Below are 12,861 nucleotides of genomic sequence, written 5' to 3' on the forward strand. Positions count from 1 at the left end.
AATGTTAACTTAAAGGGTCTATTTCAAGCCCAGCAGATGGCGCTCTAACGATCATATATAAAAACATCACGAGCAGCTACATTAACACGCTGTGTGTATGTGTGCACTGTCAAATAGTAAAAATGACTGACCGCAGTGGAAAATTTAACATTATGAAGTTAGTCAAAATTGTGTCTTTCGGCTTATTAGTCGTTGTTTTAGTATGTTTCGTTGCAGCCACTTTAAGGACACTGACGTTTGACGTGAATTCAGGACTTCAACTTGCACACTGGGAGAAGACGAGGAACATTGCGTCTGATATAAACCAGCACCAGCGAAAGGAGCTTCTTGCGAATTTCAGAGGTGAGATCCGGTCTAACTTCACCATCAAACCGAGCAGACTGGACAGCCTATGTTGTGTGAATAATCGCTATAACGTGCACACTAAATTTGGTCAATGCCACCGGCTTTTTTTTGTATGCAGAGGCCATCCAGATTCCCACGGTGTCAACATCGAAGACGCAGCTCAACATCACCGCACTGGGCGAGTTCAACAGCCTGCTGAGGAAAGGTAACTTTGTTTAGGTCCCGGGAGTATACGATGATCCATTCCATAGGCAGAAGATTACTGTAGGAAACATGTTTTCACTGAGCACACAGTTACCCATTAGCACTTCGACGCTGCTTTATGATACTCAAGCAGAAATGCACCCGTTTACTCCACTAGAAATTATATGACGTGAAAAAACTGGATGTTGCGCGAGAATTGTTTGGCGCTGGTGCTATACATTATTTTGATACTCTTAAATATTTTGACATTTTCCTTAATATGTGAATAACGTGTGTAAATGTCAATGTTGTCTGATTTAAACGTTCGTAAGCAAGCCGTTTAACGTGTGAGCTTATCCTGAATCTATGGACCAGAGTGGTTGACGCTCCTGAAAATACTGCTTTCACATTCTTCAATACGGGGAGGTAGAGGTTTTCTCCTCTCGCACCGCGCTCCCTGTCTCTCTCGATTTGGTGAAACAAAGACTTTAATACATTCAAACCTCAGATTATTAGTAACAATTTTATATGCAGCAGGTGACAATTTCTGTTTTTAGCAAGTCTGCTAGCTAGCTATTAGTTAGAGAGAGGAACGTTGCCTGTCACCTGTCGAGGGAGAGATGCCCTCAGCAAGGACTGCCAGTAAACTACATATTTGTATGAAATTAAAGATGCTCATTCTCTTTTGGTTTGTTTGATATTAATAGGCCTGTATTCGTCCCATGTTTAACAGATATATTGCTCGTCGGGATGGCCTCTTCTGACCAATTAGTTTGAGTAATGTAAGTACACGCAGTCTGAGGGTGGGGTAAAAGGTGGGACAGATGCAAGGTTTCCAAATACAATTGTGAAAAGGGGGGGGGGGGAGGGGGGAATCCCGTTGCGAAAGAATGCTTTTTAGCCTATTAATTGATGGAACTAACAGTTGATCTAAATACATTTGACCATTCATGCTTATTGGACTATGGGGTAATTTGCATAATGTAGTGGAATTTAATTGGCGCTGTCGGACAGATGGTTGTATGAATAGGGATCTATTGTCCCCTTCCCGTCTGTCTTTTTTTGGCTATTTCTTTCTTGACAAACTGACCAATAGAATAGGTAAACCTTTCTACTTTGGTGGATAGTAGGTTGACTTAGGCTCGTAAGTGGTGCATCCATAAGGCTAAGTAAATTTAATTAAATTGCCAACATTTTATAGCCCAATTAGCCTGCTCCTGTTTATACAGAAATAAATAAAATAATTCAAAATAGGTTACTAAAGCATGATTTGGCCACAGAGGAACATTTAGCTTCCCCAAGCCTTAAAAAACAATTTGTGGATTGTTTTAAATGACCTACAGTTAGCAGCAAAGGCAGCAAATACCGTAGATGATTATTGAGTTGCGACTGTCTGTGGAAAGTAGAGGGGGCCCAGCCAGGCATATCACAATATTTCTCAATTTAATTGCGTGGAAACGTAGTTTGGAAAGCAAATGGTATTGCTGTAAAGAGACAGACTCAAATCAGTCTTTTAGTTATATAAATACTCAATTTAATTGAGCGAACCACCGTGGGCCTATAGCCTATCTTATGGCACCAGCGGAGAGCATCGGCCGTATCCCCGGTGATATTCACTTTATCATTGTTGGGTCAGTGCAACATAAGTTTGTTTTTGGACAATTTCCTCCTCCAGTTTAGATGGGAGTCATATTCTATTTGTCTCCCCTTCTCATAGGCCTATTGTATGGACAACGTCTATACGTATCAATGCATCCTCGGCTTGCATTTTCTGCTAAGATAAATCACATTTAGATTATGATAATTAATTTCATTCTCAGCACTGTGGATGAACTCTCTAATCAGGTTATGCACCCAATGCATATTGGTCCGCAAAATTTCTCAAATGTCTGTTAAGGTCAAATGTCCGGCGCCACATTTTCATAAAGGAAACCCTGGACAGATGTCAAGGTAATGTTTGAGCCCATGATCATGATGCTCAGAGCTTAAACTCTCAAGACAGTCAACATTTGAACCATCAAATGTAATATTTTTTCCTTTTTTAATGTTTTTTTTCTGTTTGTCTTTCTTTCGTGCACATAGTTTATTGGTTGGCCTTTTTTTTGCGTGTTCACTATGAACTAAGGAACTTCAGATATGCACCTAGTGTAATGACATCTGCCTGTATGGAATATTTTCTTTGCTGCTAATAAATGGGCCAATAATCTATGTCTGGAAAATGGTTTGTTGTGCACACATTTATAAACACTTACAATCTCACCTTTGCTAGAGTAGCTCAGGAAGGTTAGCTGCCACCACACACACACTCCATGTAGTCTAAGGGAGAGGTAAAGGTTTGGTGAGTCGAGGATAGGTGTGTGACGAGTTTCGAATTCACATCTCCCTGTTTGGAAGTCTGTGGACTTTGGAATACATTGAATTGTATGCATATATTGCTATGGTGTAGAAATAGTATCAAAACTATTTTCTCAGGTAATCTTGTCTGAAGCAGTCTGTTAGATCAGTGTCTCTAGCTCAGGTTTTAAAGCGGGGTGTGCAGAAGAAAAATTAGTGTCTAGTGGAATTACATAAGTGTTGCTGTTTTATAAGCACACTAAAACCCTGAAAGTATTACTTCTGGTTAGTTCAGTAGCATATGTGTGATTAATTGCATTAGTTGGTTGAAATAAATAACTCGGTTGGAAAAATGCTAATTTGTCAGATTTATTGTGAACAACATGAAATATGTGTATAAATTAACAGCTAATTTGTACTTTTTAGTGCAATTTTTGGCAAAGGCTTTGCCATTGATCTGTGCATTATCTCCTGTGACCTTTTTGAGCCAAATTGGAATATCTCAGCAATGGTAAGGCTTTCAGACATTAAAACCAAGTGCACTGTGCTTCTGGGATTATGTTGTATCATTTCAGTTCTAAAAGCAATGTTCATTTTACCCCCCTAACACTCAACACTAGGGGTTGCAAAAAGTAATTATATATACAGTACCAGTCAAAAGTTTGGGCACCTACTCATTTGAGGGGTTTTCTTTATTTTACTATTTTGTACATTGTAAAATAATAGTGAAGACATCAAAACTATGAAATAACACATGGAATCATGTAGTAACCCAAAAACTGTTAAACAAATACATGTATTTTATATTTGAGATTCTTAAAAGTAGCCACCCTTGACAGCTTTGCACATGCTTTGCACATGCTTGGCATTCTCTCAACCAGCTTCACATGGAATGCTTTTCCAACAGTCTGGAATGAGTGCTGAGCACTTCTTGGATGCTTTTCCTTTACTCTGCAGTCCAACTCATCCCAAACCATCTCAATTGGGTTGTCAGGTGATTGTGGAGGCCAGGTTATCTGATGCAGCACTCCATCACTCTCCTTCTTGGTCAATTGGCCCTTGCACAACCTGGAGGTGTGTTGGGTCATTGTCCTGTTGAAAAACAAAGCGCAAACCAGATGGGATGGCGTATCGCTGCAGAATGCTGTGGGAGTCATGCTAGTTAAGTGTGCCTTGCTTTCTAAATAAAGCACCATCACACCACCACCTCCATGCTTCACGGTGTCAACCAGACATGCAGAGATAATCTGTTCACCTACTCTGCGTCTCACAAAGACATGGCGGTTGGAACCAAAAATCTCAAATTTGGACTCCAGACCAAAGACAGATTTCCACTGGTCTAATGAACATTGCTCTTGTTTCTTGGCCCAAGCAAGTCTCTTCTTATTATTGGTGTCCTTTTAGTAGTGATTTCTTTGCTACAATTTGACCATGAAGGCCTTATTCACGCAGTCTTCTCTAGAGGTCGACCGATTATGATTTTTTTCAACGCCGATACCGATTATTGGAGGACCGAAAGAAGCCGATACTGATTAATCAGGCGATGCTTTTAAAAATATATATATATTTTTTTAATTAAAATGTATTTATTTGTAATAATGACAATTACAACAATACTGAATGAACACTTATTTTAACTTAATACATCAATAAAATCAATTTAGCCTCAAATAAATAAACATTTTCAATTTGGTTTAAATAATGCAAAAACAAAGTGTTGGAGAAGAAAGTAAAAGTGCAATATGTGCCATGTAAGAAAGCTAAGGTTTAAGTTCCTTGCTCAGAACATGAGAACATATGAAAGCTGGTGGTTCCTTTTAACATGAGTCTTCAATATTCCCAGGTAAGAAGTTTTAGGTTGTAGTTATTATAGGAATTATAGGACTATTTCTCTCTATACGATTTGTATTTCATATACCTTTGACTATTGGATGTTCTTATAGGCACTTTAGTATTGCCAGTGTAACAGTATAGCTTCCGTCCCTCTCCTCGCTCCTACCTGGGCTCGAACCAGGAACTCATCGACAACAGCCACCCTCGACGCAGCGTTACCCATGCAGAGCAAGGGGAACAACTACTCCAAGTCTCAGAGCGAGTGACGTTTGAAACGCTATTAGCGCGCACCCGGCTAACTAGCTAGCCATTTCACATCGGTTACACCAGCCTAATCTTGGGAGTTGACAGGCTTGAAGTCATAAACAGCGCAATGCTTGAAGCACAGCGAAGAGCTGCTGGCAAAACGCACGAAAGTGCTGTTTGAATGAATGCTTACGAGCCTGCTGCTGCCTACCACTGCTCAGTCAGACTGCTCTATCAAATCATAGACTTAATTATAACATAATAACACACAGAAATACGAGCCTTTGGTCATTAAAATGGTCGAATCCGGAAACTATCATCTCGAAAACAAAATGTTTTTTCTTTCAGTGAAATATGGAACCGTTCCGTATTTTATCTAACGGGTGGCATCCCTAAGTCTAAATATTCCCGTTACATTGCACAACCTTCAATGTTATGTCATAATTACGTAAAATTCTGGCAAATTAGTTCGCAACGAGCCAGGCGGCCCAAACTGTTGCATAGACTCTGCGTGCAATGAACGCAAGAGAAGTGACCCAATTTCACCTGGTTAATATTGCCTGCTAACCTGGATTTCTTTTAGCTAAATATGCAGGTTTAAAAATATATTCTTCTGTGTATTGATTTTAAGAAAGGCATTGATGTTTATGGTTAGGTACAGTCGTGCAACGATTGTGCTTTTTTTTCCCGCAAATGCACTTTTGTTAAATCATCCCCCGTTTGGCGAAGTCGGCTGTCTTTGTTAGGAAGAAATAGTCTTCACAGTTCGCAACGAGCCAGGCGGCCCAAACTGCTGCATATACCCTGAGTCTGTTGCAAGAGAAGTGATACATTATCCCTAGTTAAAAGAAATTCATGTTAGCAGGCAATATTAACTAAATATGCAGGTTTAAAAATATATACTTGTGTATTGATTTTAAGAAAGGCATTGATGTTTATGGTTGGAGCAACATGTACCTAAGCGATTATATGCAACGCCGGACCGGCTAGATAAACTAGTAATATCATCAACTATGTGTAGCTAACTAGTGATTATGATTGATTGATAGTTTTTTTTATAAGATAAGTTTAATGCTAGCTAGCAACTTACCTTGGCTTCTTACTGCATTCACGTAACAGGCAGGCTCCTCGTGGAGTGCAAAGTAAAGCAGGTGGTTAGAGCGTTGGACTAGTTAACCGTAAGGTTGCAAGATTGAATCCCCGAGCTGACAAGGTAAAAATCTGTCGTTCTGCCCCTGAACAAGGCAACTAACCCACCGTTCCTAGGCCGTCATTGAAAATAAGAATGTGTTCTTAACTGACTTGCCTAGTTAAATAAAGGCGTTAAATTATTTTAAAAATAATAATAATAATAAAAAAATCGGCCAAATCGGCTTCCAAAAATACCGATTTCCGATTGTTATGAAAACTTGAAATCGGCCCTAATTAATCGGCCATTCCGATTAATCGGTCGACCTCTAGTCTCCTCTGAACAGTTGATGTCTTACTTAAACTGTGAAGCATTTATTTGAGCTGCAATTTCTGAGGCTGGTATGAGAGCCAGTTTCATCATAGCGCTTGATGGTTTTTGTGACTTGTGGTGGCTAATTTCTGCATTACCAAATGAGGAGAGAGACAAACTTCACACACCAGTCAGAGTTATACTTAAACTACATCTTTAATAAGAGTTTTGCAAAAGCACTTCACTTTCAATGATGCGCTATCTCTAATGACCCATTGAAAGTGACAACACAAAAGTACAAAGATCTTTTATAGCCAAGATACACCCCTCTCAACCTACATGACGAACCACAGATCTTAGGAACAGTTCACAAAGGGACTTTATACTTGAGAAAGGAGTATCTCTTAGCCAGATAACATTCGCTATAAATTATTGTTCAGTTTGGTCCCTATGACGAGGTTCTAATCTCGTTCCTGGTACTTAATAGTACAAAAACACCAACTCATCCAATGGCATATCAATTGTCAACTCTAGATACTCCCATCTCAAGTAAACCCCCTCTTGATCCCACTCCTGGACAGGCTCACTGAGGGGAGGGACTTGCGCACAGACATTGTGGAGACAAATAATTGGTTCCCCATTAATCACGACATCCCTTCACATGGTTTAAGAATAGGTAAAGACACATTCACATATGAAGACAATGTTCCATTCTGTCCTCTTCCCTTTCTGATATTCTGCATAGCACCAGGGATATGTTAAAGACAAGCCTGACCTCTCCCCTCTCTGGGCCCCAAGTGACTGAGCCCTAGCTGAGCCCTTTGGACTCTGCCAACACCAGAGTCCAAAGGGATACATTCTAATGACAAGTATCTCACATAAGCATATTATGCAAATAAAACATCTTAATTATCTATGTTACCCAACTATTTCTGATTCATCCGCCACAGACTGCACTTGAGAACTTTCAAAGTCTTTGACGTTTTCTGGATTGATTGACCTTCATGTCTTAAAGGAATGATGTACTGTCGTTTCTCTTTGCTTTCTTGAGCTGTTCTTGCCATAATATGGACTTTGTCTTTTACCAAATAGGGTTATTTTCTGTATACCACCCCTACCTTGTCACAACACAACTGATTGGCTCAAATGCATTAAGAAGGAAAATAAATTCCACAAATTAACTTTTAATAAGGCACACCTGTTAATTGAAATGCATTCCAGGTGAAGCCGGTTGAGAGAATGCCAAGAATGTGCAAACCTGTCAAGGAAAGGGTGGCTACTTTGAAGAATCTAAAATATCAAAACTATGAAATGACACATGGAATCATATAGTAACCAAAAAAAGTGTTCAACTTTAAAAAAAATATATTGTATTTTAAAAGCGACCCAGGCACAGCTTCTTTCTAGAGCTCCGACCTGAAGATCATTGTCCTCGTTGTCTTGAAAGCACCATAAAACTCATGCTGCCCATCGCCAGCTCATAACTGTGTGAAGTTGGATTCAGTGCTCTCGTCTGCATTAAAACCCACATTTTGATCCAGGTTGAACGTCATAGCCCCACATTAAAAGTAAGCGATGGTGAGTTGAGAAGACTGCCATAGGTCCAAGTAAAAAAGTTAACATTGGCTGTTAATTACAGAATTTTTATTTTCACATGATTGGGGTTGTGGACCAAAAAAGTTTGGGAACCACTGCCCTAAACTAAACACATGTTTTCCCTCTTCCAGTTTTCCCTACAGTTTTCTCTTCCCACCTGGTCCAGCATGAGGTTGTGGCCAACTACAGCCACCTGTTTTGGGTGCCTGGCTCTGACCTGGCCCTGGTCCCCTACATGCTACTGGCCCACATAGATGTGGTGCCTGCTGATGAGAATGATGGATGGGAGGCCCCACCATTCTCTGCAAAGGAGATGGATGGATTCATCTATGGTAGAGGGACCATCGATAACAAGCAGTCCGTCATGGTGAGTTTTGAATGTAGGTAGAGGTTTATGGGACTTGGGTTTTCCAAGAACCAGAGCGTGGAGATTATTCTATGATTTGTTTGCTATGATTTAGGCCAGGGAAGGGCAGCTGGTGGCACGAAGGCGCTCAGGTCAATTTTGGGAACTCAGTTGGGGTCTCAATTTACTGTTGCCAGTTAGAAGTAGTATAATACACAAGGTGCAATTTAGAAATGTTGTTGTGCATCAGCAGTTTCTCTTTTTATGTGAGTCACTGATAGTCAGTCATTTAGCCCATGTCAGCTACATTATTTTAGATAACTGGCTGCAAAACTAACTTAGCAATCTAAACTTGTTATCATGGTCAAGTTACCTTCTGGGGGGGCCCTCCCATTGATTTTGTTAGTCAGTCTCAGTCAGATATATTAAACACTGCAAACATTTCTCCACCCTACGGCAAAATGGGTAGAATTGCATGAAATGAGCTGTAAACAGCAACAACAAAAAATACCCGCCCCATGGAACAATTTGTAGAATTGCATGAAATTAGTTAGAAAATTGCAAAATCTGTAATTGCAGCAAACTGAAACATTTTCTCTACACCCTGTGGCAAAATGTATAGAATTCACCAAAATGAACTCTAAAACGTAACAATTCTTTCTGCTGTCAAGAGCGGGGACACCCCCATCAAAGTTGCCCATCCCTGATTTAGGCCAAGGGCCTGATTAACAATGTGGTTACTGTTTTTCCTCATCCCATAATACGATTTCACATTGTCCGAATTTAAACAGCCTATTTTTTTCACTGTAGGGAATCCTCCAGGCGCTGGAGTACCTGTTGATAAGAGGTTATTCTCCGCAAAGGGGATTCTTCATTGGTCTGGGTCATGATGAAGAGGTTTGTGAAGTTAGTAGAGGTATTTTATTTCAGAAACCAAAAGGGACAGAATTCAGAAGCATGATCTTCTCTTTGTACTGTAGGTGGGTGGCTTGCAGGGGGCCATGAACATAGTGAAGGTGCTGAAGAAGAAAGGGGTGCAGCTTGCGTTTGTACTGGATGAGGGTCTGGCTGTGCTGGATGGAGTCATCAGTGGTCTGCAGGGGCCTGCTGCTCTGTAAGCATTCATTCATTCATTCATTCATTCATTAACTCTTGTCTCATATTTTAGACTCTATAGCACTTTGTGACATCTGCTGATGTAAAAAGGCCTTTATAAATGCATTTTATTAAGTGCTACTTATAAGGTTTATGTCATAGATTGCACTCACAGTTTATTAAAGGTGTGTGGGCCTGCCTGTGTGTGTATGTGTCAGGATTGGGATCAGTGAGAAGGGACAAGCCACGGTGAAACTGAGTGTCTTTAAGGCCCCGGGTCACTCCTCCATGCCTCCCAGAGAGAGCAGCATCGGCATCCTGGCTGGAGCTGTCAAAAGGTGAGAGGGGATTTGGGAATCACACCCGTCACAGACTAGATGGGTCTTCTATGTATAGCCATTGCTTAACACCTACAGGTACAGTTGAATAAAGGGGAATTCCACTTTTCTTGCTTGGTCAGCCATGAACATTATAGAGCCTGAGACAAATATTTTATAAGGCCCAAGGTTCAGGTTTTATTGTCACACGCATAAGTGTAGTGAAATGCCTTTCTTGCAAGTGCTATCCCAACAATGCAATAATCAATATCCATAGTACTATAATGTAAAGTAATACAAAAATGCACAAAAAATAGAAATAAGAACACAAGAAAGTAAGTAAGCTGTATACACCTCTCAGTTGAGTATGAGTGAACTCCGTAAAGGGAGGACGTTTGTAAGTCGGCTAGTTCTACATTGTTTTAGGTCTGCATCATAGTATATTGTGTCATGTCATGTTGTGAACCTAAGCCCACATTCTCTAAGTACACGTGATCTGTTTTGTCAGGTTGGAGGACAACCCTATGCCCATATTGTTTGGTGAAGGCCCTGAGCGCAGGACCTTTGAACACTTAGCTCACAGGGTAATGCTGTGTTTCTAACCTCTGTCCTACATTGGCTTCAATTATCCTATGGGATATTCTGCGATATAGAGTGTCGTGTTTAGTACTAGTCTTAACACCATTTTAAAATAAGTACATAGCTTTTTAAATCACTTTGAAATGTCTTTGTCTTACAGTTTGGACTCCCAATTAAGTTTCTCATGTCAAATATGTGGCTGTTCTCTCCACTTATTGGCAGGTAATTTCCCTCACTGAATTTCTCTGGTTTGTTCAACCTTGGTTATTTCAATTACATGCAGATTATACTTGATTGAGTTATAAAACCTAAATAACATTTGTTTATGTTACAGAGTAATGGAAAGAAGTCCTGACACAAATGCTTTTTTGAGAACCACAACTGCAGTCACCATGTTCAACTCAGGTGTTAAGGTACAATATCTTGTCATAATACATGAGTTATAGTGCATGAAGATGTTTGGTTAAAGTGATGCTTCTGAGTTTTTCTATAGTTTCAGCAGTAGTTTGGCTCGAGAACACTTTCAAAACGGTTGTACTACATCATCCATTTTGTGTGATACGTTCTTTTAAAAAAAAAAAAAAATGTCAATTTGTATATGATCAAAATTCCAATTGTTTTATGTTATATAGTCCTGGACTGCATCTATTAAGCAAAAACAATACTTGGATGTTTCTATTCTTCACAGGTGAATGTTCTTCCCTCCCTTGCTGAGGCCTATGTGAATTTGCGGATACATCCAGCACAGACCGTACAAGAGGTGGGGATTAGCATTTTACGCATCTACATATCTGCTTTAACAGCATGCTATATTCAAAATTCATGTTCTATTATACTGTAAAGCTAAAATCATAGGTCCATCTCACAAAACCGAGACACTGAATTTATAAACTATTTAGTCATGCTGGCAACTTTGAAGTACAGTTCAAGGAAACTGTCCCCAGTTTTAAAAATGATAGGGTTTGTGTCTTCCTGTCAGGTTCTGGAGTTCATCCAATCCACAGTGGGAGATGAGAGAGTGAAGATGGAGCTGGTGAATGGCTTTGACCCACTGCCTGTCAGCTCGTATGATGAAACATCCTTTGGGTTCCAGACCATCAAGAAGACCCTGCTGGACCAGTTCCCACAAGTTTCTGTTGCACCTGGTAAGAAACGGAATAGAAGGGAGTGTTTGAAGAGGGAGTGGTATTTGTTTGATTTGCCCACTGTGATGTTGGGGAAAGGGGGGATCCTGCTTTTGGTATGGGTTTTTCAGGTAACATGTTCACATTTTTATGACATAGTATTCTGCATACAAATCTATCATATTCCAACGTGCAGGTCTCTGCATCGGGAACACAGACAGCCGCCACTACACTGACCTGGCCAAGGACATCTATCGCTTTGCACCTACCTGGATCAAACCAGGGGACACCCAGAGGTACGACTCATTGTAGCTGGAGAACTGGATATTCTGTAGAGAAGAGCTCTCTCTTTATCAGGTGTTGAATGTAGTCACAGTAACTGGATACGTACTGTACAACATACTGTATCTTTCAATGGCCTGTTGGGGTTGAGGAGATTGTTCTAACACTGCCCTTTTGTTGACCGGGAGATTAAAACTTCAGTCTTATGATCTAGCCATGTGACATGGCTGAACCAGAAAATGTAAGTCAGCCCTACATGCACAGTGTCTTGACAAGCAAAGTTTAACAATGTTCTCTGTTTGCATTGAACAAACAAGATAAAGTCTCACCTTACTAACACTGTAGTTTGCTCGCTATGGTTCCACTGCTTATGCATTCTCTACATTTGCAGGTTCCATGGTATTAACGAGAGGATTTCTAAGAAGAACTACGAGGAACTGGTGGTCTTTTACTTCAATCTGATCCAGAACTGTGACATCAAGGAGCTCCCTTCTCCCCACGGTGCTGGCCATGAGCTCTAAAGCACTAGTGTATTTGGGGGCCACTATTACATTCATAATCTACCGTAATTTCCGGACTATTAAGCGCACCTGAATATAAGCCGCACCCACTGAATTTAAAAAAAAAACATTATTTTGAACATAAATAAGCCGCACATGTCTATAAGCCGCAGGTGCCTACCGGTACATTGAAACAAATGAACTTTACACAGGCTTTAACGAAACACGGCTTGTAACAAAAATAAATAGGCTTTAACGAAACATGGCTTGTAACAAAAATAAATAGGCTTTAACGAAACACGGCTTGTAACAAAAAATAAAAAATTAGCAGTAAGCTTTAGTTGTCTTTTTGCACTGAGTCAATTCCTCACGCTGCTGTTTCCAACGTCTTATCATCGACTCATTAAGACCAAGCTCCCGTGCAGCAGCTCTATTTCCTTTTCCAACAGCCAGATCAATCGCCTTCAACTTGAAAGCTGCATCATATGCATTTCTCCGTGTCTTTGCCATGATGAGGGTGACAAAATGACTACCGTAATCAGAATGATGGGAAGTTAGAGAGCGCTCGATTTAATCTAAACAGTAAACAAAAAAGTTGTTTGACCTTAACCCGTTCGGCAATTTCATTGGTCTAATGAAA

The 12,861-nt window shown here is 40.2% G+C and overlaps 1 protein-coding gene across 1 annotated transcript; it reads left to right on the top strand.

Annotated features, from left to right (window-relative positions):
- Positions 1–60: 60 nt before the first annotated feature.
- On the top strand, positions 61–12,338 carry LOC115168107 (N-fatty-acyl-amino acid synthase/hydrolase PM20D1.2). Its single transcript, XM_029723026.1, has 13 exons — positions 61–342; positions 464–550; positions 8,110–8,345; positions 9,135–9,221; positions 9,305–9,438; positions 9,638–9,757; positions 10,245–10,320; positions 10,476–10,537; positions 10,650–10,728; positions 11,004–11,075; positions 11,295–11,460; positions 11,636–11,735; positions 12,113–12,338. The coding sequence occupies exons 1-13, from the start codon at positions 123–125 to the stop codon at positions 12,240–12,242; spliced, it is 1,569 nt and encodes a 522-aa protein (XP_029578886.1). The 5' UTR covers positions 61–122; the 3' UTR covers positions 12,243–12,338.
- Positions 12,339–12,861: the final 523 nt, after the last annotated feature.

This window comes from Salmo trutta, chromosome 30, assembly GCF_901001165.1.
Source record: "Salmo trutta chromosome 30, fSalTru1.1, whole genome shotgun sequence".
Lineage (NCBI taxonomy): Eukaryota > Metazoa > Chordata > Actinopteri > Salmoniformes > Salmonidae > Salmo > Salmo trutta.